The 27102-nt window shown below is 41.5% G+C and overlaps 1 protein-coding gene and 1 pseudogene across 1 annotated transcript; both read left to right on the top strand.

Moving 5' to 3' along the window:
• Nucleotides 1-4867: 4867 nt before the first annotated feature.
• On the top strand, nucleotides 4868-4986 carry LOC128728042 (5S ribosomal RNA; annotated as a pseudogene).
• Nucleotides 4987-16410: 11424 nt separating this feature from the next.
• LOC128724806 (uncharacterized) lies at nucleotides 16411-21072 on the top strand. Its single transcript, XM_053818527.1, has 4 exons — nucleotides 16411-16685; nucleotides 20020-20292; nucleotides 20367-20520; nucleotides 20588-21072. The coding sequence occupies exons 2-4, from the start codon at nucleotides 20050-20052 to the stop codon at nucleotides 20686-20688; spliced, it is 498 nt and encodes a 165-aa protein (XP_053674502.1). The 5' UTR covers nucleotides 16411-16685; nucleotides 20020-20049; the 3' UTR covers nucleotides 20689-21072.
• Nucleotides 21073-27102: the final 6030 nt, after the last annotated feature.

The raw sequence follows: 27102 nt of genomic DNA, 5'->3' as shown, positions 1-27102 counted from the left end.
TATTCAAGAAAGCTACACAGAGCACAGAGAATAACCTTTAGCTCATCTGATACAAAAAGTATCAGATGAAGAAGAGATAGAGATAGATGGAGAAGATTCCAAGGATGCACAGATTTTCCCCATGCAGCTGATCTTGCAAAAAAATGACGATACAACAGCTAGAGTTCTTCCATCTCTTCATAGGCTTAAAAACCGCATGCGATAGTATAGCGTGTATGCCATCAAGGAGATGGACTTACCTGTCTCCTTTTCAATCTAGTTCGTACCGTAACAGAACCATCCGAGAATCTGCAGTGGAAACTTCGGGAACCATTTTCTACAAGTCAATCAGGACACACGCTGATGCCATAGACATCATTGGTTTCTATATTGGTTCCTATCTATAAGAAGCATACAAATGGATTGAGCAGGGGCAGAAAACCTCGGGTTGAAGATAAAAGAGGCGAAAATTTAAATTATAGTGGCAGCTTTTGCGGCTCTGATAACAAATGTAACAGATAGGCACGCATGTGAGGCATGGACTTTTTCATGCTGAAATCCTCTAGACCAAGTACGAATTCGAAGAGCAGCTACTCGGTCACATACGCAAGTCTAGCCAGGATAATTTTTTGCTAGCTTGCTAGATGTTTTTTTTTCAAATGATCTGCATCATATAATCATCTATATTTTACGTGTTTCACTTTCTCCAGTCATGTGTCATTAAGGGGTTAGGTCGAAATTGTGTATACTGATTTTGAAGTTGTTTTTAATCAAATATCTCACACTCTTCTCTTGTTTTAGCTTAGTAATTTAGGTTTCAATTTGTCTTTTGTTAATTAGCTGAAATCTTTGTCTTCTTCTTTTACAAAGAAAAATGTAGTCTTTTACATTTGAATATCTATAAAGGCTAACCTCTAATATACTTAAAGGTTAATCACTACTTTGTAGGCTCGACTATCTAGAGTCATAAGCCTTAATATAGAATAGGCAGCTTGTCTCTTTGTGAAATGGCAAAAATCAAATCTCATCTCAACGTCATACCTCATCGAACTTACCGAGTCAAATTTTACATAAATTTCTCTAATCTTTTCCCATCTATGTCTGCCAAGCCTAATCTTTCAATTAATGTTCACAGCTGCTTGCTGTTTCCTGTCGGGCTGTTTGCGTCCCTTATTGATTTAAATGACATTGGCTCTCCGTTTTTCCTAATTGTTTTTGTGCTGGTGATAACATAAAAATATTCAAATCTATCTCTTCCCTTGCTGGTTCCCTTTGAACATTCTTTCCCGCTCTGTCCTTTCAAACATACTGTCCTTTTTTAGCTTCTTGACAAAGAGCGAGGTATTGGGGTATAGCTCAACTAGAGAATAACGTTCAATGAGTACATTTATTCAAAGTGTTTGCAAAATTTTCAAATGGTCAAACGTTTGTTGTCATACTTCATGGATCTTTATCTCAAAGCACTTGCACTAGTCACAAAGAACATATCTCAATTCACATTTTCACTAGTCAGATCTAAACTCGAATAACGTGCATTCATTTGAACTCTTCCTTTAATTTTACCAATGGCCGAATTCCTTCTTACGTTACTCTTTCCGTAAAATGCTAGTATTCAACTAATTATTTGCCTGTTCCCTTCTTACACAAACTGATGCTACCTTGAGCTTGAAGACCCTGGAAAGATATAGTTTCATTGCTCAAGTAACATGAAGTAGCCAGCGCCATCAGACAGATAAAGAGCAACAATACAGCTTTGAACTACGGCGGAGTGCTACAAGTTGGTGCCAGCAATGCTCCGCATTGATGCACCTTATCGAGGAGATCTAGAAACGGAACATACTACATGTACAGTGAATTGTGCAATTATAGTATACAATGCTGTGATCGCTTGCATGCGACCATTTGTCTCGTGGAGATGGTATCCTGATTACATGTAACAATGTCCTCGACTGCTTCCAACTACTCCACGATAACATGTCTTTGGAGCTTAAATGGGTGCGTATCAAACTCCGAAGCGCAATATTGTACGTTGGTTCAAACTATCTACCGCCAGATTACACTATTAACACTTTCACTCTCTATACTTTACTGAACAGCATTCAGACTGTAAAGTTCGCATTGAAGCCCAATGACAAACTACTGTTGTTTGGTGATTTCAATCTCCGCTTCATCAGTTGGAATCTTCAAAACCAAATTTATTCTGTGATGGAATCCACGACAAATGTTCACGTTTCACGTCGTCAACTTGACTTTATTTTCGGAAACGATGAAGCAATCTGTGGAGTTACATTGGCTGTCGCACCAATCTTACGACTGATGATGAGCATCCTGCACTGAACTCACTCTACAAACATCAGTGCGCTGTCGAGCTTGACAATTAGTGCAGATGTCGAAGACTTTTGCCTAGGACAAAGCTCTCCTATCGATGCAGCAGTATCCATCAAAATCTATCCCTAGTACTAATGATGTTATTTGCGTTTGTCAGGGGTGCCCGAACATAACGAAAGACTGCTCCGCAGTATAAGCAACTTGGTGTCACGTGTAGCTCGGAAACAGCCACTCGCCGTAGTAAATCGGCTCCCGTGAAGACCAGCTGAAAACCTGCACAGAATGCGAGCAGGATTTGGGAAAGACCCAGTATGGGTCCTCCCAAAAGACTAAATACTAATGCATATTTACGATTATTCAGCAGTTTGCAGTTGTCAGCAACAGCGCCGGGTTTAAAGCCCCTAACCCTGACAACATTTTTAACATTGTGTTAATACATATTGGCAGCAGCGCGATGAGTTTTAACAGATGATTGTATCTGAGGTATAGCCCGCACCCATGAAAACTTGCAAAAGTCGATCAAATACGGAAACTAGGTAAAAATCCATCCCAAGTTACAACTAGATATCCCAAGGGAGACCTGCATCTAGGTGCAGATACGCACATGCATCTAAAGATACGCAGAGCAACAAATTTAACACCCCGCCCGAACATTTCAGTTTATTGCCGATAGCTGTAGCAAGCAAAAACGGTAGTAAAGTACTTTAAAATTAACCTGAAAATTTTAACTCACGGGAATAAACAGATGAAAATTGTAATGCACTGTTGTAACGAAACTCTGGTATTCCTATTCACATTGAAAATATTGACAAATAAAGGCAGGGGAGTTTCGCGATATAAGGCAATAATGTACTAAAAATGAAGAAAAGATTTTATAACAAAATACTTGTTGCAAGAATAATAGATGCGTTGTAAATAAGTAATTGACGTTATATATATGAATATTATATATATATATATATATATATATATATATATATATATATATATATATATATATATATATATATATATATATATATATATATATATATATATATATATATATATATATATATATATATATATATATATATATATATATATATATATATATATATATATATATGTGTGTGTGTGTGTGTGTATGTGTGTGGATAAATTATTTTTAATGTTAGTGCTGAAATGAAATGAAATATTATTTGCGATACATATGACTTCTAATTGATCAACAGCGTGACCATCCAGGCCTAAAATTTACAATTCAACGAAATATACATATATTATACATAACATGTAATAAATGATATACAATTTGAAAATATTACTATGAAAAAAAAGGTTCCGACGTTATAATATATAAAATAGATATATACTACATTATATATCTATATATATATATATATATATATATATATATATATATATATATATATATATATATATATATATATATGTATATATATATATATATATATATATATATATATATATATATATATATATATATATATATATATATATATATATATATATATATATATATATATATATATATATATATATATATGTAATATATATGACATTTCATATTATCTTTATTATATAACATATTATTATATTATAATATCAGCTAAAGTGAACAGGTACCGACTTATCTGTAAACCTCTCACCAGATGAATGCAATCTGACAAAATATCCTTCATTTTCGGCATAATGTGTTTACCGTGATCACACGCTATACTAAATTTTGGAAATTCAGGCCAGAAATTGGAATGCCTACTAACTAAAACTGATGCTTAGCAGAGGTGTGACGCACAAAACGGTAGCTAATAGCAATGTTGTAAGAAAGGACTCACCGGATCGATTTATTCGTTCTTCATTTACCTGTATTGTAAATAATCAATTACTTTCGCCATCTTTTAGGGCATTTCAATTACCATACGAGGCACGAGGCACGTGGGCAACACACAAACGTTAAACCAAACCGTTCGTTTTATAGTTCCGTTCTGGGCCTTTCACTAAAATGATCACACTGGTATTTTAGTAGTTATTTCACAAAACAACACTATCGTTGGTTTTCTTGACCACGAATCCGCCATTTCATTTAATCATTTCCGTTAATACTTATCAAAGGATATGCGACTACGCAACAATGCGGCGAATTTTTTGCCATCGTGTTAGAGCAAAAAAAACCGGAAAGAATATCCGTACACTGAGCTGCTTTAATGACACTTTAATACCTTTGTCAGCAGCAGTCAATATTCTATCAAACTCGTCTGCACGGTTTATCTAGTGTGCAGTGTCTGAATATGTCCATTACCATACGTCTACAAGAGAGATACACTCAATTATACGGGAGGCTTTACGTGAGCCTTAGACGATAAGACAATAGACAGAGGCCATGCAAAACTAGTGATTGAATGGAAATGGAATAAAGGAAGAAAAAGGATGACAGGGCGTTTTTTTTTTATCACATCGTATATTGCATAAAATTAGTTTAAAAATGGTTTCATTAATTAATATAACAATATTATAAGAACACGATTACCATTACTACAGTGCAAATCAAGTGAGACGAGGCAACGACCATACCATGTTGAAAACATCGGTTCTCGTCCGATCACCGAAGTTAAGCAACATCGAGCTTGGTTAGTATTTAGGTGGGTGACCACTTGGGAAAATCATGTGTCGTTGGCATCCCAACTTTAAAATAAAAATCAAGTAAGACGAACAATCAAGTAAGAAATAAACAGACCGATAGGAATGATTCGTCTGACATGCAATTCGCTAATGCCGTAAATTCGCTAAACAATTTATTTTTCGCATCGAAAAATATCGTCCAGTGCGAAACTAATACTTACAATCGAACTAAATGGATCGTACCTTCAAAAATATCGATTATTGATGATGCTTACAGTATGCATGTATCTTAGTTGCCCTTTCCCTCTAGTAAGCGCTTACGCGTCAATCATGACCACAATTGGCGTTGATCGCAAAATAGGATCCATATGCTTCATCTGGTACCGTCAAAATTATGTTTGGTGATAAGAGCTAGTCGCAAACATTAATCATAATTTTTTCAAACTTATTTTTATTATTTTTGGGTTAACAGTTTTTCTGTTAATTAAGAATTATTATTATTTATATTACGCAACAATAAGTTTATAGCGAAATACAATACATAAAAGTACGTATAATTTCATATTAATTATTATAAAAGTCAGCCTATGTTTTGCCCGTAAAACCTGAACAAGCAGTGTGTTAATATTATATAAAAATAATAAAGGTTGTTTTTAAAAAATTTATGTTTGTCAATTTTAAACACGTGCAAATAAACTAGCTATTTCGCCGAGTACAAATTTGACTCAGCTAATGTTTGTTTCCGGTTCTTTAGTTGTGTTTCACATTCCTTTGAAACTCTCACTTCAGCATTTTGGTGCAGGTGTAGAAAATAAATCGTATAAATTTCTTCATTCTCGTCCATGGGTTAGAAGAAATGACCGTGGCGATACGAAGAACCGGACCCCGCGCTCAGCATTTGCGGCGACGACGAGCTTGGCCAGCATCCAAAAGGACAATGTTCCGTAAATGGAGCATTACAAAATCAGTCCGAATACTTGAAGATTTATATGCCGCAAGACCGCCGTTTGTTGTTCAACGATACGGAAGAAGAGAAAGATGCAGACATATATGATGGAGAAAAATAGATAAAAAGGAAGTAAATAGAAAACGAGAACAAGAGAAACAAAGAGAGATAGAGGCAGAGAGAGAGAGAGATAAACAGAAAGACATAAAGAGAGAGATAGATAGATAGATAGAGAGTAAGAAAGATAAACGGAGTAAGGATCGAGTTGGTGGAAAAGTGGGTACAATTGAATATGGCTTTCTTTCCCGGTGTTGCAGGACACCGAAACGCAAAATATGCTTCGCTGCGTCCGCCATTGCGGTGTTTTGGGAAAAGGAGACTCACATACACTAATCCTTTCCTTTTGGGCACTGCAGAAACACCGTAGTTAGCGTTTCGCAAAGCCAACAAGTCGCCAGTATTCTCACACCGGAGGAGATTTCCATCTCGTTCCGAGAAGATGAACCCGTCTGAGCAGCGCATCGTAAGCAATTATCGAACAAAGCGAGTGGAACGGGCTCATGGTGTACAAACGAAAGAATGTTATTTTACTCATGGAAAACTTTTTTTACGACAGTTTTACTCCATACACAACGAAGTAACTGTTTGAATCGTACAACAGTACACCAGTAGGAACAAAAGCAAAACAGCCTTCATTGAATTGAAGACAGTGTTCGATCTCATAAAGTGGGCGCAACAAAAAGCGCTGCAGGATGTATGAATGCAACGAATTTGTCGTTATGTTTTGTAAGTAGTTCTGTATTGAATTTTTTTATTTTTATGTGAAAAGAACCTCGTAGAAATATAATTTATTTTGGTGATTTGCTAAATATAATTTTCCCATGCTGCTGTAAATGAGTGCGATGTTGCAGATGTGTAAGGCCTTTCTGTTTTAAGTACTTGTACGAATTTACGGGCTCCGGATGATTTATGGTTAGTTATCTGAAGTCGTGTCGGTTGGCTTTTTGAATTCAAAGAAGAGAGAGATTTATTTATTCGCCAGTCGTATTTATAGCCCCCTAGCAAGGTGAGTAATTGAGCGCCGTAGTTTAAGGGTCCCTGGCACTCACTAAGTGACGGCGTATAAAGTATACGAAGCATCGTTTGCCTTGCCATTGGTGTAAACAGTACTTGATCTGTAGTTATGGACAATACGCAGCCTAATGTGAACCAACAAGTCACCGAACACAACTAGTATCCCGAAACAGTGTTGACCAGGGCTTTTCCATTCAGTATTGAAATTGTTTCCATTTCGGTGACCGGAGTAGGTTCATACTGCAACCGCAAACCGCAATTACCATTTATTACCGGTGTATGGTAACGTGTGATAGCTTTCAAAGGCTGTTTGTAGTACACAGTAGCATACTGAGCTTTGGAATCGTGCGAGCATAAAGCATACCAGTGACTACTGCACAGCGTATGAGTCGTATCAGAAGAATTTCCGATGTTTCGTACACATTTGTTGTAGTTCAATAATCTTCAGCTGAGCCTTTTTTTCGAATTAATTAACCACATTTAAACGATTGATGCAGTGCTGAGTAATAGCCTTGTTATGTTAACCATGTTGAGTATTCCATCCAGTAGTTGTTTCATTAAATTAATTCAGGCTGAAAAAAATTCTATGACTTTGGGATTACAATTGTGCTTTTCTTCAGGATATGTTTTACAGTTATTTATAAGACGAGGTGTACGAACTTACGGATTTCGGATGTGTTTTTTAGTAATTACCTTGAATCGTGTCGGTCAGCCTTTTGATTTAAAGAAAGAGAGTGATTTATTCAAAAGTCAGTGGTATTTATAGCCACTGTCACTTTCATTGCTTGAGTACTCTGGCACTCACTAAGTGAAGGAGTGAGCTTAACTAAACCTTGTTTCTTTAGTTTGTCATTAGTATAAATACAAAGGTGTACGAACTTTCGGATTTCGCATGTGTTTTTTGGTAATTAACTTGAATTGTGTCGGTCAATCTTGAACTTAAAGGTGTAGGGTGATTTATTCATCCGTTAGTCGTATTTATAGCCCCTGGCACTTTGAGTACTTGAGTACTTCTTGAGGGCCCCTGGCACTCAATAAGAGACGGAGTAAACTTACGAAACCTTGTTTCTTAAGTTTGTCATTAGTGTAAACCATTAGTGTAAACAAAAGGATAATAAAATAAAATTAAAAAAAAAACAATTGGACAATAAAATGAAGCGAAAACTTTTTCATTTTCAGCCTTTTCTGTTACGTATGTTTTCAGATTTTAAAACTGGAAAACAGATGGAAGTTATTTTTACTAGCTTTAACGAATGCTAAAATTAACGAAGTCATCTAAAGAGATAAATTTCTTAACTTTTAGTTGCGTTTTTTTGCATCTTTATACCCTTTGCATCTTCGTAAATAATGTGAGACGCTTTAAATGAAGTTTGGACTGTTATAAAAGTTTTAATTTGCGACCGAGCAAAGGTTCAACCGTCAACAAAACGTCGGAGCGATACCGCCTAACGAGACGTTTGCCCATTCCTCACCCCCATACAAACGACGTAAATTATGTCTCGCAGGTGTTCCACCGTTAACAATGTGCCAAAAGAATGTTGAAAATTCGGTACAGCGAATTCGGCAGCCTAATTGCCAGCAATTGATGCTCGTTGCTCTGTTTACCGCTCTCTTAGCTCGATGTCGTGAGTAGAAGCACTTTGCGCGTCGCGAAAACTCCTGGGTAGGGTGGCTCGGTTACCATGGCAACTGGGTAGCAAATGGCAAAGGCGAGAGATAACGATGAAAAACAATACCGCCGACTGGGAAACTAGCGACGTGGCATACATGAAACGAAGTAATGTGCCTTCTTACATTCACTACGTGGCGCTTCGACTCTTGGATCAAACAGACAGTGTAGGGGGGACGAGGCAGTTAGGTCAGATTGTTAGATCATTTGACGGGATATCAGATAAAATTGATTTTCCCCACCCGCACTGCCAGTTGTAAACGAGCAGGCTCGTTTGTCGCAGGAATGGGTAACAACACGCAGCTAAAATTTGTTTGTTCATTTAAAATACACCATCTTATCTTGTTCTGCCTTGAAACACAGAAACGGGCCCACCATAGGATTTTCATTTTCAACAGTGCCTCACAATTTCGGTGTCCCAATTTCCTACTGTTAATGTGTGTGAAACCGACGGTATCACCGGGCTTAAGAGCTCACGATGATAATTTTGAAAATAATTGTAAGCCGAAAAAGGGAGCAGTACGATGAACGGCTTATCAACAGCTGTAAGAGTAACGATAAATGATGAAAACATCACTGATTCCGAGAGAGAGGGTTTGAACTTGAGAAATCCTTTGAATAGAACCAGCCCTTAGGACGCGAATTGATTCATTGCTTTGATGTGTCGGATACTGTTGTAAAATCTATGTCGAAGAAAAAGTAAAAGCTAAATGTAACACGAAATACAGTAGAAAATAATAAGGATAGTTTACATTTCGTTTCGATTGTTTTGCTAATTTCCTGAACAATTTCAGTAAGTAAGACGAGTGATAATCCCATAGAATAGAGTGAATCAAACTACGATAATGCTGTGTGCTTATGAACTACATAAACAAGCAAACGAACAAGAGTATGCATATCATTGCACAATCTGAAAACAACCCAAATTTGCCACATACCGCGTGGATGAGAAAGCTTTGATATTTATTTTCTAAGGGTTATGCAAGCCACTGACAAAAAATATCCTTTTTATTGCTGTTACCTTCATTTCTCGTTTGTCTAGAGAGAAAGCTAATAGAATGCACTGTATGTTAAATATGAAATCTTCTGTAGAAAAAAACTGTACCAAATTTAATGCCTTCGATAATCGTATCGTTCATGTTTATTTTTATTCAGTTTCTTTCACATTGTATGGATATAGATATAAATGAGTTACCTGTACGAAGCATTCTGATGCTGCTGCACTGTTTGTTTGATTTTACTGGGCGGATATATTTTAACGTAATGGCAAAAGCTCCTCCGCCTCCTGCTTTGTCTGTTGATAGAAATGTACCCCTGGTTGGACAGCCGATGTAGAATCATTTTCAATTTTCTTGCTGTTTCTCACCGATTGCACTTCATGGACCGGATTAGCCCAGCTCAGGAATCGCTTTCGATTTTCGCCTAAGTTTGTACAACGCTCCCAATAACGCAGTGATGATGCGAGTTCGAAAAACGGCTCTCTCCGTCGATATGCAATCGGATTGTAACGCTGTAAGCATCGCACCCGCGATTTATGCTACGCAAAGGGCACCGGAGGGTTCGTTTCTATTAGTTTGGTATTATTATTTTTTTTGCTCTTGTGTGTTTTATTATTGCTTTTGGTGTGGTTGCGGGAATTTGCTTTGTTCCGAGATGAAGTTTTCGATCTCTTACCGTTACGGCGGCAGCTTCCATCGGCAACAGATTACAGCTCATCTTGTGATGGTTTCACAATTGTTTTGACTGGATAGAAACAACGTTTCATCGCAATTTTTTCCCTTAAATTTCCATCAACCGGCGGCATTAATGCCGGATGCAGGGATCACGATCACAAACGGAAGCTACCGGCGGTGGGAAAACGTAATTACGCGATTGGCTAAAGCGGTTCAGCACCGAAGGTGGCGCTTGCTTTGTAATCGTTAATTAAGGTTTATTGTTCCGTGCGGTGGTTGTCAATGTGACAAATTGCACCGGGACCCCTTCACCGATTGGGCGAGAGGCGCATTACAATGGCACGTGTAGAGTGCACAAGTGTTCGTAGTACACGGGTGGATAAAAACGACATACGACGTACGACATCGACCACCGGGTGGGGTTCGTTCGGAGTGGCTCATATTTTGTGAAACATCGTCCTAGCGCTCGATGAAACGATGTCAACGGTAGTCTTTTATGTATGCGAAATATGCTGCGCGTCTGGGTGCGCATGCATAGAAGGCCCGTGTGGCGTCATTTACGTCCAATGCATCGAGTGCAGCAATAAAGTAATGCACCTTTTAGCGCCAGATCGACCCAATTCCGGAGCCACCTCGATCCGGTACCGCCGGGTGGATTGGTAATTGAGTTTGGCATAGCAATAGATATCGTTTGAAGGGTGACATGCTCCAGCACGCCGACCGATTGGGCGTGTGATGGAGAATCTCAATGTTACTTGAGTACTTGTTGCATTTTCCTACATGATAAGCCTCAGCCGTCATTATCATATTCTTTTTGCAAACGAACCATTCTTTTGGCGAAGCCGGTATGCAGTTCCAACTGATTATGTTTGCAGTCCACGAATATTGTGTTCAGGACATGCGTACCATTTGTTCACTGAGCAACCAAATGAATAATCATTGCGCTCAGAATGCTTACATGTGGAAATAATTCGTTTTGGTTCGCAATACAAAAAGGACCAAGCAACTGTTCGCTTAACCCTCGAATGTCTTGCAGCATATTAAGCGCTAAGTCGGGCATCATCTATCGAGTTCGGTAGCAGCACTGATTTAGCAACAAGCAAGCATGAAAGCAAAGTCGAGCACCGATCGCCTGCATCGCCTGCATCCAGGCAGAATGCGCTGGTTCGATTCCATGATTGCTCGAAAATTGGCAACTGCACACTGCAAACGACAGTGGGGACGGGTATCCTTTAGCATTCTTGATGTCAGAGGATGCACTTTTCAGTGCAACAACGGTTGAAGGCGGAAAGCGATCGGTACCGTCGTCGATGCCAGTGTCAGGCGTCATCGATTCAATGAAATGGATTAATAATTTTCCTATAAACACAAGTATGCTGCCGTGAAAGGGTCAGCCCACCAAACCCTTTGCCTGTTCGGTGGCCCATGAGCTCGTTACAGCAGGCGGAACTCCGTTTGATGGCTTCGATGCCATGCGCTGCCGATGACATCGCTGCATTCTGCCACATCGGTTGCATTCGTTTTGTACGATGCTGGTGCATCTGCATGCCGGAGCCCACAAGTCTGGACTGTACTGGGGTTTTGATTCATTTTCCTGGGTTATAGTACGCTGTCGAATCCGAATTCCGTCGACCTGATGCCGAACCGGTGAGTCCATAATACCATAATAAGTATTTAGAAGCGTGGAATCGTTCAACGCTCGACTGCCAACCAGTGGAAGTAACGAGCATTCGAGCACACGTTTTAAACCATTCGAGTGTTGATTCTCGTTGCCGGTGCTCGGCGGAGAAATTTTGTTGTGAATTGTGAATTTTTTCACTACACTGCGCAAAGTGCACTTTCAACATGCAACACAAGCTGCAGTGCAATTTTGCCCGTTAAAAGGTCCATTTTTTAATTCGAGAGTACACAAGAGCGCATGTTTTTCTTGTTTTTTTAATTGTTCGTTCAATGATTTTCATGAATGACTTGCACCAAGAGAGCACATTCCTAGACACTTAAAGTACGTTGAGACTCCCACTTACATAGAAAAAGCGCAGATTATTAAAACGCAATAACAAACTAGTGACACGAGCTGGAAAAAAATCGACATGGCACAAAAGCTTGTAAGTTTTTCATTCCACCTCATGAGTCAACATAGTTTCTTTATTTTTGCCTTCGGTTAAATGTTGTAGATTTTCGCCAGATTGTGTAAGTTCACTATCAAAAGCAGCTTTTAGCAGTTTCGATTGCGTTTGAGCCCCTCGTTTACCGTTCCATCGCGTTATTGAATCAAATTACATACTGATTCCCCGTGTCGCGAAACTTATCAATATACAATCGGTTGCAGATTCAATGTCCATCTTGAAGCACACTGGAGATTGCTGCTCGACATAACGAGCGTTCCGACAAGGGAGATTTTTAATTTATTATCTACTCTTGAGTAAAAACTTACATATGCAACGAATGCAATGGACGGGACATTTTGAAGCAATGTCATATTAGTTTCCTGTGAAAATCCAATTTACGCAAAACAATCAAATCAAAGTCTCCAGATATGTGGTCGTTTCTTTGTTATATTTGCAATGAAACATCGAAGGCATGTTGATGGTGATGCATCACACGAAACAACCTAATTGGCAAATTGCAGCGACCGGGCATTCTCCGTAATGGGTGTGTGCTCAAATTGCCAAGTAACTCATCGGGTTGTGCATAACTTGTGGCTCGGATATTGCCTACACTCGTTTGAGCGTTAAGCTTTGTTCGGGTCTTATTGCTTCCGTGCACCTTGGCTAAATGGCAGCGTTGATCAACTGCTACTGGTTGCTGCCCCCCGTCGATAGGACGCATGCATTTTCGGTTTCGAACACCGGCCCCTCTCGAGATGCCACGCATCGATTCCACTCACCCATCGGATGCAGCTGAAAACCGACCAACTCGGTCGGTTCCTGGTGCCCGGTGTCCGTGTGGGTATTAATTAACAGTTTACGCTTTAGCAAGTGGAAAATGGACGCTCGATATGGCATTGCCGTGGCATCGGAGTGCCACCGGAACTGGGACGGCAGATGCTGCCGTCTCGGGTTCAGTTTTTACAACTGAACGATTTGGTCGGCGACTAATTGTTAATTAGCATTTGCAGTGGAGAGCCCTTTGAACCGGTACGCGTTGCACTCGAAGTGGGTGTCCGATTGCAAGGATTGAATGAGCATTATTAAGTCAGTGGCACGGCGACAGCTCGACGGGCCATGGCATCGTGCCATCGTGTCCTTTGGGCTCGCTCGCCGGAAAAACTTCTACGCTGCGCAACATCCCGGACCGGTGTGCGAATTAATTTCCCACTTGCATTCAAAAGCCATCGTTTTTCGTCGAATCCGGGCTATGATAAACGCTTCAACGCCCAACGGTGTTGTTGTCCTTGGACGCGCTCGCCTGCAGAGGAGGTATTTTGCAACATCCCAGGGAGTTGTTAAGTGGTTAATTAAAAGTTTTCCAGCACCACCGACACGACTCCGATTACTGGTTCCGGTGTGCGGCCTCCCTCGGGATAACTTTTGCGACCGGATGCGACACTTTGTAACCGGCGTGGTGTTACCAGGTTCTAGGAGAAGCGTATGAAAATATTGTATCAATTTGTTTGTCAGCAAAACTACGCCACAACAAGCGGAGTTTCAGCAGAACCTGTCGACCTATTTGCTGCTGTGCGCTGTTGCATCGAATGATTTGTTCGCATTTGAAACGTCACCATCGTCTATCAGCCTTATTCGACACGCTGGCCTGGTCGCATTTTTTCCTCCTTGACGAGATACCCAAGATGATCCTGCTAGAAACGCGCAAGCTTTAGCGCAATCTGATACGACTCGAAGTGGAATGGACGTTGCGGAACCAATGATACGGAAAGATAAATATGCTACCCACTGCGCAGTACTACAATCTAATAGTTTTTACTTAAAAAGACACAATACTGCTGGAGGGTTTCGTCTCTGTGCTTTCGCTCTGATCGTGTCTCTGCTCGGTGTAGCGTCGGGTCGAACGACAGTCCTGGCGCGAGCACACAATCGGGCTGCCCTTTTTATTGCACCGGATGCACCGTGTGATGCATGGGTATTGTTTTCCGATCGCAAAAAGGGAAATAAAAACATAACTCCCCGCACGGGAAACTGCGTTCGGTTCACTCGAACGTGAGATTGCACGTGACAGTACGATATAATAGCTTCATAATTAATGTCGAAGCGTCCTTGTCGCTCGATACGTGGCCGGTTGGTGGACGTGGATGAGTTTTTAACATTTACATGCCCCCTGCAAACAGCAATTTCCAGTGTGCTTCAAGATGGGCAGTGAATCTGCAATTGATTGGATTGTGATCAGTTTTACGATACGGGGAATCAGTATGTAATTTGATTCAATAACGCGATCTAACGATAAAAGAGAGACTCAAACGCAATCGAAACTGTTGAGTTTGTAATTACAACCTCTTCATTTTGTTGATAAGCTGTTATTGTTGTGGAAGAGAAATGAGGCGATTTTATGAACATATTATCGTTATTATTATCATTACATTTAAATTGTGTCAACGTGGATGATAAGCAGCATATACGATTCAACATTAATCACCATTTCAAATCTCCGTTTTGAAAGACCATTATGGTGCGACAATCTTGTCCACAATCTAGTTATATCTTACCACGTCAAACGAATTGATCGATTTCCCCAGTAATGTCTGTAGTACGTTAAGCAACTGAGCAATGCAAATGCTGAGAAGGATGCCAATTCTGAAAGTATTGCAAATCGTGCGACGTGAACCTTATACTCTTGTGCGCATAATTGAATGAATTGCTGTGAAAGCTGTTTTCACGAAAGCAAATTATGCCATGCAATGGTAATTGGGCTCGTTTTCGAATGATAATTAAATTTTCGTTCATGGTAAATATTCATTGATGCCTTTAGAGACATTGTCGTTAACATAGCATATATGTTAATGATGCTAAGAAATTTTAGTAATTTTTAGCTGTATCAAGTATAAAAATAAACTGTATCAAAATTAAATCAAAAACAATGAAGCAAAAAATGGGATATTGTTGAGTGTGTGTGGTTATCATACGTCCTGAGAGAAATGGGTCATTTTAAAAGGCCATATCAGATAATTTAGCATTTACTAGTAGGTTGAGTTTGGCGAATATTCTTACACTCTTAAATAATCTTTAAATTTATGTTATCAAATTATAGGCAATGCCTTGCTCAACCATATGTACGAAAAAGTAGGAAGACTTATCTTCTTCTCTCGTAGTCAACATCATCATTACCGCTGTTGTTACCAGAACGGTTGGTTTTAACCATTGGATCATTTCAAGAAAATTTTGAATGTTGACAAACTGACCAATGGATAATTTCAACGAAATTGGGAGCAAAATGCTCGCAAACGTATGCATATTGTAAATTGTTGTTTGGAACAGTTTATATTGGCAAATTAAAGCAACAATCAACCAGCATTTGCAGAAATGCAATGGAGGCGCCCAGTACATGTATTGCAAATAATAATTCTGTTTTGTTTCATTATAAATATTTAATCATGTTTGTTTACTGCGGCTTGATACCTAAACGAGAAACATGGCGTTCGCAGTGAAAGCAAAATCATATGTTTATAATACTTGTTTTACTCATGAATATATTCTACGAATAAATTTAAATTATTTTCCATTTTTCAAACGGCTGCCCTAGTCTAGGTACATATATTCGAAGTTCAATGCAAACCTACACTTCCACTATGGTGAGCACGGATGATCGGGTGGTTAGCTCACGCCTACATGGATATTCATCGTACAGTAATAAATAAAAACATAGCCTCCTACGCACCAATCGATTCTTAAGTCATATCATTACTCTGCTTAGAGTCGTTTTTTCTTTTCTTTCTTACATTCTCTCTCTCTCTCTCTTTCTATCTCTCTGCTTCTCTTTCTCATTGCGAGAGCAGATTTAAAGCCAAGATTGGCCAATCCTCGGCGCCGCCAACGCCACATGTGCGAAGGGTGGCATACGTTACGCAGCGTTACACCATTTCACCGCAAGAGGCTCATTTCATTCATGCGTTACCAACACAACCAGAGTAGGAGCCGGGCCGCCTACTGCTAAGAACGAGTATGAAGTGCGAGGCGTTCGCGGTTAGCACGCGCAAACCGCAGGGTGACATAAGCTACGCGCGCGAATCGATTGCGCTGAGAGCAACTCATCGGTTTCGCGCTGATCTGTAGTAGTTGCACACGGTTGTTGGGAGCGTTCGGAAGCTGTTTATTCCGGCAACGGAGTACGAATTCGTTGTCTTAAAACAAACCCAAATTTTCCTGGAAAGTTCTGCGGTAGTGTTGTTCCGGTTGCGCGTCTCCGGGAGTGCTCTTGTTATTTGCTGCGGTTTGCAAAACGAGTAAGTGTCACACCGTGCCCATCATGTGTCCTAGGCTTTCCAAATAAAAAAACTAGGTCAATAAGTCGACCAGTCTATCAACGCAGAGGCTGGTGCATCGCGCTGTTGTGACACAGTTTGATGAGCGTGTGAGTGCGAGTGTAAGCGGTTGAGCGAGAAAAAATAGAAGATGAAAAAGAAAGATAGAGACGGAGATTGATAAATCTTTGGCTGCCGTTTGTTCTATTCAAATCCGTCGGATGTTGATAAGCGAGAAGTGAAACTACCCAAAACGGTTCTGATTAAATGTAACGAATGACTTTGGTGAACCGAACGAGATGTGTCTGCGATCGCAACCATATGCAGTCGTGTACGCTGCGATCATCTTTTATTTTTAGCTCACGCGCAACAGAAGAAACGGAACGGAAGCTAAGAAAAAATGCGCATCCGTAAAATTCTTGTTCCGCTGCTCAGGTTTCGCGGCACGATGGTTCATTGAAGCATGAGCGAGGTTTCAAAATATCACATTTTTCTACCAGCCGTTCGGCAGACTCCACGCGAGGCAGTTTTAGAGCCATAGTATTGCTCGCAGTCACGACCACCATTACTGGTGCCGCCGCCAGCACAGATGGATTTTATGTTTTTGGGTGCATGCTTTGAAAACCCTTCGGTGCACTTCATGTTGTTGTGCGAGCTAAGGGAGAGCTGAATATACAAACAATATCTTTAAAGCTAAGCACCTTTTGATATTTAACTGTACCTCAGTATGTATTGCTACAATTGTTGCAAAAAATCTGGCACTCATAAGGAATGCATAGTTGCTTTATTACAAGTTGGCTCCTTCGTGAGTTTAGTCAATGTATTTTCTCATCTCTACTTGCAAAGTATGACGCATTTCTTGCGTGTTTCCAAGATTCGTCGCGCAGTGGTGAACGAGTTCACGGAAGGTGTGCGAAGAGGAATGCGCTCTCTGAAGCGTGTGTTGGTAAGTCGCTAGTGCGGCAGAAGGTCGAGTCCGTTGTGGTAGTGCGCGGCCCCATATCAACAACACACATCATTCACACCCTTTGGCGTGCACCAACACGACGTTCCGTACGAGTGATCTTGAAATTTTTGTTTATATTCGTCGCGAGTGGGTTGCGTCCGTCGTTGACTCACTGCTAAGATCGTTCGCGGTGCTTGGAGGCCAATCCAAAAACAGCTTGCCCCATTTCTTTCGCGCATTAAAAACATGCGCGCCTCAGCTGGTCCTTCAGTTTCGCGGTACCTGGCGGGAGCGACTATAATTTGAACTTGGACCAAACGCAGTGGTTTCAATTTGATTAAATTTATCCACGAAAACCGTGCTAACGGCTGCTTGAAAGTATATATTATTTCAAAAATAACAGCATACCATCAATTGAACATTAAAATATAATCAGAGCTATCGTGATGAACAAAAATGGCTTGGCCACCAAAACTGTTGCGATATTTAAGGATGATGATAATGATGATGATTATAATAGCATACTATGAAGAAATCAGTTTTTGTTACTTCATAATTGTATACTACTAATATCAAACGCATGACGAGCTCGGGTTCAAAATTTAACGGAGCGAGACAGGACTTCATTATCTGGTAACGTGAAATCTCGAGTCAAAGAGAGCTTTTACATGGCAAGATCCTCGGCAGTCCTTTGTCGATTACGGTTGTCGCGCCACTAAAGAAGAGAGAATAACACAAAAAACGTGAATATCAATTCGGAATTGCGTAGCCGTTCTCTGTTCCTTGCGTCTCTTTGTTATTGTTTGAAAATCGTATGACAAATTTTAATAATCAGTTACCGATAATGCTGTTGATTGCATTTTCATTCAATATGCCGGCAAAACATATGTTGCGAAGCGAGATTTATAACGTTACTTTAATCAAAAATTTTGCTGGCAGCTACACAGACCTTCGGTTCTATAGCCAGTAGATTGCCCTGGTGCGTAATCCAACGAGATTGTCGTAAAATATTCATTTCATACGGTGTTCGGTGGTATGTTAAACCGCACGATGTTAAATTAATTGTACTTCCGCCAAAACCGCCAGTTTCGCCTTTCATTTCCGTTAAGCCAGTTAATATTGGCTTTCGATGGTGGATTGGTGGAATTTGTACGTAATAAAGGCGCCTTGGATAAATCGATTTACGATACCCCCTGCGTGTCCTGCAGAAAAATTCGTCTGGATATGATGTCATATGCATGTTTTTGGTCATCAGCCAAATGAAGGCAGAAGGCGGAAATCTCGTGTCGCTGTAACCATGTGAAAGGACGACAGTAAATTTTATTTTTTGTTTCATCAACGGCTCGTTCATGTAACACGGGACCAAGAGCAAAGCTTTTCCAAGCTCATCATTAGATAATTTAAATTACCGTTTGTCAACATGCTGCCATGTCAACATGACAACAGGACATGAGGCGTCCCTGAAAGAGGCTCATTTCCAAAATGGCAAAGTTAGGCTAGGAATTTATGTACAAATAACACGGAGAGCTGTGGAGAGCGAGATGCTGAGGCTGTGAAAAACGTGGAGCGATTTATGTGCGGCCAGCGTTGAATGCTGGGGAGCTCCGGTGATTGCGCAGATCGAAAGTTCCATTCTGAAAGGTGCGCCATTCTACCGTTCTGTAGGTCAGCTGCAGCTAGGGCGTGTGGAAGAAAGCGGCAAAAAGTTTCAGATGGCTGTACTAATTTAGTCAAGTGCTGCTTCATTATGACTACTTTCCGGTATTCAACCATAGAACTCGTCATTATAAGCATGCCATTTTTTTGCCTACCGTAGTTTGCAAGACAATTTTGAAATTATTCGACTGTAATGGAAAATGTTTTCCGTTCGGGGAGTTTAGGGTGCTTATGGGGTTATACATAAGCATGATTTTGCGTGCAGCTGGAGATAATTTGGACCAACCGCTACTCTAGCTTCCCGAAGGACTTTACAAGCTCGTGCTCTACTGAATAAATTAGATCGCGATTCGCTGTGCACTTACAGGTAACCTTCGAACGCGAGCACAGTAGCTTACGTCTCCCCAAATGCATGGCTTAACGAGCATGCTAGGGAAACCAGCACGAACGACGCTCGCTGCTCAGCTGCTCAGCTGCTGCAACATTAGTCCCACGGATAGCACGACCAGGCAAATCCTGGGTGCACCAATTGGTATTATGAATTTTTTAGCACTTCATTATTGCAAGCGCAAATATCCCATCCAAGCACATAGGATATAAATGTCCCTCGGCGACTCGCGGAAATGCCGTGGCTTGTTTGAATACAAATTTAATTGCATGGGTTTAATTTAATCATCGTTTAAATTAATTTCACTCTTTCTCTTTCAAAAAAAGTTTGAGTACAGGTTTTGTTTCGCGGTCACAATGGCGCAACCGTTGGTCAGTTCTTGCTGTCGGTGCTACACGCTCCGCAGCGGCTCTATTGCAACTGGCATCCTAGGCATCCTGCTGTCGATCATTTCAATCATCATGATCTTCACTCTGCGGATCGACTTCAAGACCATCCTAATGGACTGGTTACCGCAAAACGTGGTAAAAATAATCTACGCCCTTAATCTCGTCATGACCATCCTGATTTCGCTGCTGATGATCATGGGTGTGATGAAGGTGAGTTTTTGATCGCGCTTGATCGCATATATCAACGTTTACACTCCTGTTTCACTGTATCGATTTTTTTGCAGAAAAATCACTTTTTCATGATGCCGTGGGTCGTGCTGGGTCTGATGCTGGCGATCGGAGTGCTGATTAGTGTGATCTACAATGCGGTGGTGCACTTCATCGAGGGTTACGTGTTGACCGGGTCGCTATGGATAGTCGTGGGGTTGCTTGCCGTCGGTGAGTTTTCTTTATCGATGCTGAAGAAATTGTGTGCACATTCTTACCATTGTGTTTTGTTTTGCAGTGTTTTATGTTTACTTGTGGATCGTGGTGTACAGCTACTTTGTGTCGCTGAAGAATGAAAACGATCGGGGAAGGTACTCGAAACAACCGTACCGACGGTAAGGGGACCTGATCACGCCAGTGCTACATCACAAATGCTCCCTACTTTCGTGCCTGCCATGTTATTTACAGCTGTACTTTTATCGTAACAATAATAATAGTAAAAAATGATATAATTTTCGTAACACCATCTTAGGTTTGTAGAATGTTAGTAACCACTCCGAACAGATGTTCGGGTGTAATTCTACAGCAAAACGCAGGTAGTATCAAACAATGCCAGAGAGCAAGCGTACCAATGAACGCGCGGGAAACAAATATGGTCAAGCAAACGAATATTGGTGACTCTTGTAGCGCAGAGCTTGGGCGACACAGGCAGAACTAACTTATTTACTTACACATACCATTTGATTCTCGTTTGACTGAAGGCTCTAAATGTACTCATCATTAAACATGAATAACTTTATTCACTAACAGACGCGTTGTGTTATTTTATTGAATTTGTTCACACACTACGTTTCGAATTTTCACACGAAGATGACAACGCGGCACGCGGCAGTGCTGTATGGTGGATGAGGCTTTGCTGTTTAATTAAATTCATTACAATTTCCAGCACTGGAACGGCACTCCAACGGCGGCCCTGCTGGGCTGGACGGAGAGAGTGGGATGAACGTATTAATGAATGCCCGCTTTTTATTGGATTAATCAGTTCCAAAGATCCGAAAGTTCCAATCATTCCAGGTGTTCAAAGGTGGTTTCGCTAGCGGCTTACGGATGGGGAAAAGTGTTTTTTTTTTCGAAACATACCAACACCTGAAGTAGTTCCTGTTCGGTTACCGCATAAGCAGCGAAGCTACCGGACAGATAAGGGAAAGACACCAACCCCCGACAAACGGTGACGTTGGCGGTGATGACAAACACGTAAATAAATATGGAAATAAAAATAAATTCAGATCCAAGAATGATGAAAGCGCCGTTCCGGCACGAGCACGAGCATAAAAGGAAGGAAAAGCAGTGTGTATCAAAAGGCCAATGCGGTGGAGGCTGTGCTGTGTATAATCGGTTCGTTATTTGTCGGGTGGATGTAAAAATAGCAGATCCGAAAGGTGCCGGCAACGGAACCCGGTCGGAGCCCGGGTGGTGGCGCTCAATGGTAACAACACGGCCGTCCCGTTCACCTAAAGGATGTGTTTACACGAAGCGTGCGGTCCTGAGATGTGATCTCGAGCGGCAGATGAGAAGGACGCGGCTTGACATAGTTGCGCCAAATGCGAGGGGATCGATAAGTTAAGGCCAAGGGGTGATGGTGACACGTCAGCAGATGGCAAGATGGCTGATATTATGATGAATATTATGTTATGGCGGTCTTGATAAGCTCACAAGTGGGTGGGTCAGGTGTAATGTATGTGCGCCTTGCATAGGCGAACATTTTTTGCACGCCAAGTCACAAGGATTTCAGCGACGGAATGATGGCGTTCGTGCCCCTTTAAGGATCGCTCGGTAAGGAGCACACAAGACGATAGTCGTGTTTATTGGACGGTTGCGTGAGGTGAGGCGTTGCGTTTTGATCCCTTTAACTGCACTCGAGGGAGCCTACTTCAAAGCGGCGGAATTTGTTTAAATTTACTGAAGATACACTTCAAAGTCTGCCTGTCAGGATCCAGAGCGCCCATGTTGTCTTCATGGAAGGCAATGGCGCTGTTTGAATTGTTTTACGTTGTTCCAACATGCTTTCGGTCGGTCGAGGGTTCACCATTGGCCTGGATCGGATAGAAACGTTTAAGCTTATTAATTCCCATTTTCCCAGACCTGAAGATTCCCAGACCGATGAGATGAGATTTGTTATTTTGAAGAGTATAGTTGAGAATGCCGGGTTCTTTGCAGCGGCATTCTGAAAATGCTAGAAAAGAAAGCTCCAGAAAAAAAGTTCAAATCCAACCGAGTTCTAGTTGGTAGGTCTCCGTGATGCAATATGCAAACCTGGAGATTTGCTTCGGCTTCATGTACGTTTAGTGCAACCATGGCAAAGGGATAATGGGGTTTCCTTCAAAGGATTCGATTGACTCACGGCTGAACATGCTGAGATTGTTTATTTTGTTTCTCCGAAGCGAAAACTGCGTAGATGGCCTGGTCAAGGCATCAATCCCTTGAGCATGAATTACTGTTTTGTAATTGGTTTTGATCAAACGAGGTACTAGTTCAAACACGTTGCTCTGGTGGTGTTTCGAAGGAACAAAGCGACTGCGTGCATGTAATACTAGTTGTTCGTTTCAATACTAGTTGTTCGTCAGCCACTCAGATTTTGTTAGAAAAGCACTGTTTCGTTACCACCCATCTCGAAAGGTTATAATGCGAATAAGTTTTGACATCTTTTATCATAGGTTTGGGTGATTTTTTAAACGTCCCTGTTTTTCATTTATTTAGGTTGTAAAACAGCAATAATGAATAAAAAAAAAGCGACGCAAAAGAGAAGCAAGGAGTGGTTAATTACGATTTTATCTGGTGATCCCGGTAAGACACAATCAGAAAACCAGCACCAGCGTGGTTCTAGTAGTTGAGCTTCATGTAGCTCCAGGACACAGCGTACTCCCTTTAATACCTGTCGTTTGCGTGCAAAAGCGCACGAAGGAGTTAATTTTCGTAGCATCGTGCCATGAAGCTAATGCCTTTTTTCGTAAACGCAAGCAACACACTTGAAGGATTCTGAAGTGACAACCGCCCAAGCAGAATCCCGTGTGCTGACGTAAGGACCTTTCAGGGGTAAAAAGAACGACATCCGCGACGCTGTAAGGCGCGACTGGGAATAGACTTGCCATCGAAAACAAGCCGTGGGGCATTGACGTGGCTACCGGAACGGTCCTGTATATTGTGGATGATTGATGGTTAGCTGGTGCCGATGCTATTCAAATAGAAATTCCGTTCAGACGGAACTTTGCACATCGGATTTGGAGGTGCTTGAACGGGGTCTCGTCATTGTAGCAGCTGTTTGTGAGGCTTCGAGGTACTCGTTCCCGATCAGGATGTGACTTTCCCGAGCCCGGGGCGTGGGTTTTGGCATTGCAAGGTGAACGGTTCTGTATCGCCTTGACACAGGACCTTGTGTCGGCATGATTTGACGGAATAATTCGAACCGACTAGGGAGCGCCATAATCCGACCATTGGTGGATGATTTGAAGGATTGCCTGATGGCGGAGTGCGTTGACGTAAAACAGCCTCGAAAGGATTGAGTGTGACGAAGGCAACCGGAACGAAGGCATGGACGGGAAAAGTTCGCCTTAAAGCCTTACCGAACCTTGGCCGGAATGATTTGTGGGACATACGGTTGCTTCGGTTGATCTCTTTAGGTGGATCATATAATTGTTACGAGAGAGCGTTGCCACATCGACGTTAACAGCTTGGGCTTGAGAAAATAGCTTTGAAGGCAGAAATTAGTTGCATAACATTCGTATGCGCTAAATTTTATGCATTCATCAGGCGCAGAAAATGTGCTATGAAAAGCACAAACATGCACAGCGCAATGTGTTCAATGAGCTTGCATTAATTTGTAAAGCTTTTGCGCAATCGTGTTAAATAGAAAACAGCACTAAGAGGATTCTGATTCTAAATTGTTGCTAGTTCATTGAATTATAGAAAATTTTGGAAGCAAATTCACGAGCATTTCTCAAACGTTGGAAATTGTGGCGCTGGCATAGTGGAAGGAGACCGTAGATACTTCGTGTACTCAAGCTTTTCAGAGTTGGGTTGCGAAGGAATGTCTTTTGATATTTAACACGCAGCGTACTGTGCTTGGAAAGGAGACGAAGGCATTTGGCAATCCGTTTGTCTATTTTACGTGCAGCAGCATTCACCAATTGAAACATTCCGTGAAAATTGAGAAAAAAAATGTTTGTAAATTTTCATTACTCGTGGCACGCGTCGGAGTAAGCAATGGCATCGAAAGCACGCTTTTAAGGCACCGTCCTGTATCACGACCGTACTTGAGCAAAGTGGAAGAATAATGTATATGCGGAAGAAACACGAAAGGAAACATGCAGACTCAGCGAGAGAATTTCTAACGAAAATCTTCCTACTAGGTGAGCATTTGGCTCTGGCGCGGCTGATGCTGTTGCTAATTCGCCGTACCCGGAGCCTGGTGTGATGGCACATCAATCATTTTCGCCGGGTTACATTTGTACGTCCCGGGTGCGTTTGATGTACTGCCCGGCGCCATTACCCGCCAGTGTCAAATTGTCAATCACGGTCAATGTCGGAACGGTTTCCGTTCCGTTTCCACTAGGCGGGATGTTCGATTTCGTCGGGTCCTCCGATCACGGTTGACTGGGTGGCAAATCTTTCGCGAAGTGTAAACGGTTCACTTGTGTTCAGGTGATTCCCGTGCAGAAGGTTCATTGCCGACGGAACGGGTCCAGGTGTCAATTCACCGTCGATTCCGGTGCACACCAACTCGTCCATCCGCGCGTAGATCTTGGCCTATGAATAATTCCATTTATTGTAACTGCCCCGAACCGCTCGGCAGCGTACGGTACCGTTGTACTCGGGGGGAAAATGTTCGTTCCTTTAATGGTAGCAGCTGGCCCATCTCGGGTCCTGCGAGATGATAAGATCAATAATGAGCAACCTGTGCCGGGTTCTTTCGAAACGACGGATGCTGGAGCTTGTCCCTACTGGAAGAAAGCTGAAAGGTTCATATTCGCGCCTCAGTGCGCATTATTGGTCTCGATTTGAACTCGATTCGATGCGAAACCTTAAGCTGTTGCGAAACAGACAAAAAAAAATAAATCAAAAACCCCTTAACGGTACGGAAAATCGATCGTTTTGGTTCGATTTTCCGGAATAGGAACTCTTGTTGCGCCACATAGATACGGCATTCGCGCGACGCAAAGAGAGAACCAACGAAACAAAACGAAACTGGCGAAAGGCAGCGGTACAAACCCACGTGGAAATATGTGCGTACTTTTGAAATCTAACAATAGAGCAGTAAAAAAAAGGGGGAGACGCAAAAAAAAACGTAAATCAATCACCAAACCGAAATTTGGAAGCCAAATAAGCCCCCCTTATTTATGATTTGAGCCTCATCGAAACAGCATTATGGAGTAGTGTTTTTTTGTTTTCCAACCTGGCAGGACTGTTGGCATTGTTCGCTTAATGAAAATTGTGTCAACATGGTGAGCTGTATGGTTCTAAATAAACTCACAGTTTCAATCCTGCCCATCACACTCGAACGATGGCTGTTTCGCGGTGTTTATAAAGAATATTTCCCAAGTGCAGCCATATGTGCATCATGTGTGCCTGAACCGGAAAGCAATCTACGGCAAACACTTGGCGAATAAATAGCAATCGTTTGAACCACTCGAGCGGCGCACAACGGCGCATGATTTGAATAACACGTTTGCACCGTAGCAGCATTGGTTGTGCAAAATTCTTTTCATCGTCAACTTGTCGGAAGTTTGTTGCTCCGAGAAGTTGCGCTATTAGTATATCCGTCCCGTTCAAACTGGTCGGGTTGGGGAAAGTTGAGGAAAAGTAGTATCGCCACAAAAGAACTGTTTTCCGGAGTTTGCACTAGTCGCGGTAGTAACGCCTCGAAGTTCGTGCAGAACCGGGGCGAAAATTGAATACACTCTAAGGCGAGATAGACCGTGGAGGGATAAAGTTATCGCTTAGTGCTGCAGTTCGGCTGTGTAATTATATTTTCCTCCAGTTCATGGCTGGTTTGAATGAGGCGTATGTTTAAAACATGCTCATGGCAGACCATCGCCAAAGTGTACCGTTGGCGCACATACGGTTAAGGCGTAGCCGTTTGTTTATTCAGACTCATCTGATGGAAACGATTATCCAACCCCCCGATGGTCGGGTTTCATCAATGTTAACAAATAAGGTTTAATCGAAAGTTGAATTGCTTTTCGCATTTACCTCCCATCGTACAGCCTTATCGAATCATTGCATCGTTATTCTCCTATCTGTATGTGTTTACGGCGGTAAATTCCAGCATTCAAACATCAAGATCTGTGGTTACTAGATCTTTCTTCTCCATTTGATTTTTATCTGTTTTCATCCCTCTAATCCGTATCACCACCAGGGCCTTTTTTGTTCGATCGTTTTCTCTCACTAGTATTGCTTGCATTCGAGAGGGTATTTAAGCGTGACCATTTACCTTAACGACGTCAAAGGTCATAATATCGATTCGCAGTTATTTCGCATGTTCCGTTGCTTTGTCAATGGTGTTTCCTTGTGTGTACCGGAACTAGCATAGACCCGTTCTCTTGATTCCTCACAGATGTTACACTCTGCAACTTTGTTGAGTTAACTATCACGTGTACACGTGTCAGGTAGCGTTAGTAAATGTGGCGTGATTGGACACGGTTATCCCCCGTTTGTCATGCTGAACTACTGTGTCTAACTCTTCATTGCGAGTTAGATGATTTAGTGATCGATTTTCATCGAGCTGTTCAAAATAACTCAATGAAATGCTAATGCTAT

The sequence above is a fragment of the Anopheles nili genome, chromosome 3 (genome assembly GCF_943737925.1).
Source record: "Anopheles nili chromosome 3, idAnoNiliSN_F5_01, whole genome shotgun sequence".
NCBI classification, from domain to species: domain Eukaryota; kingdom Metazoa; phylum Arthropoda; class Insecta; order Diptera; family Culicidae; genus Anopheles; species Anopheles nili.
This window is presented reverse-complemented; position numbering and strand designations above follow the sequence as displayed.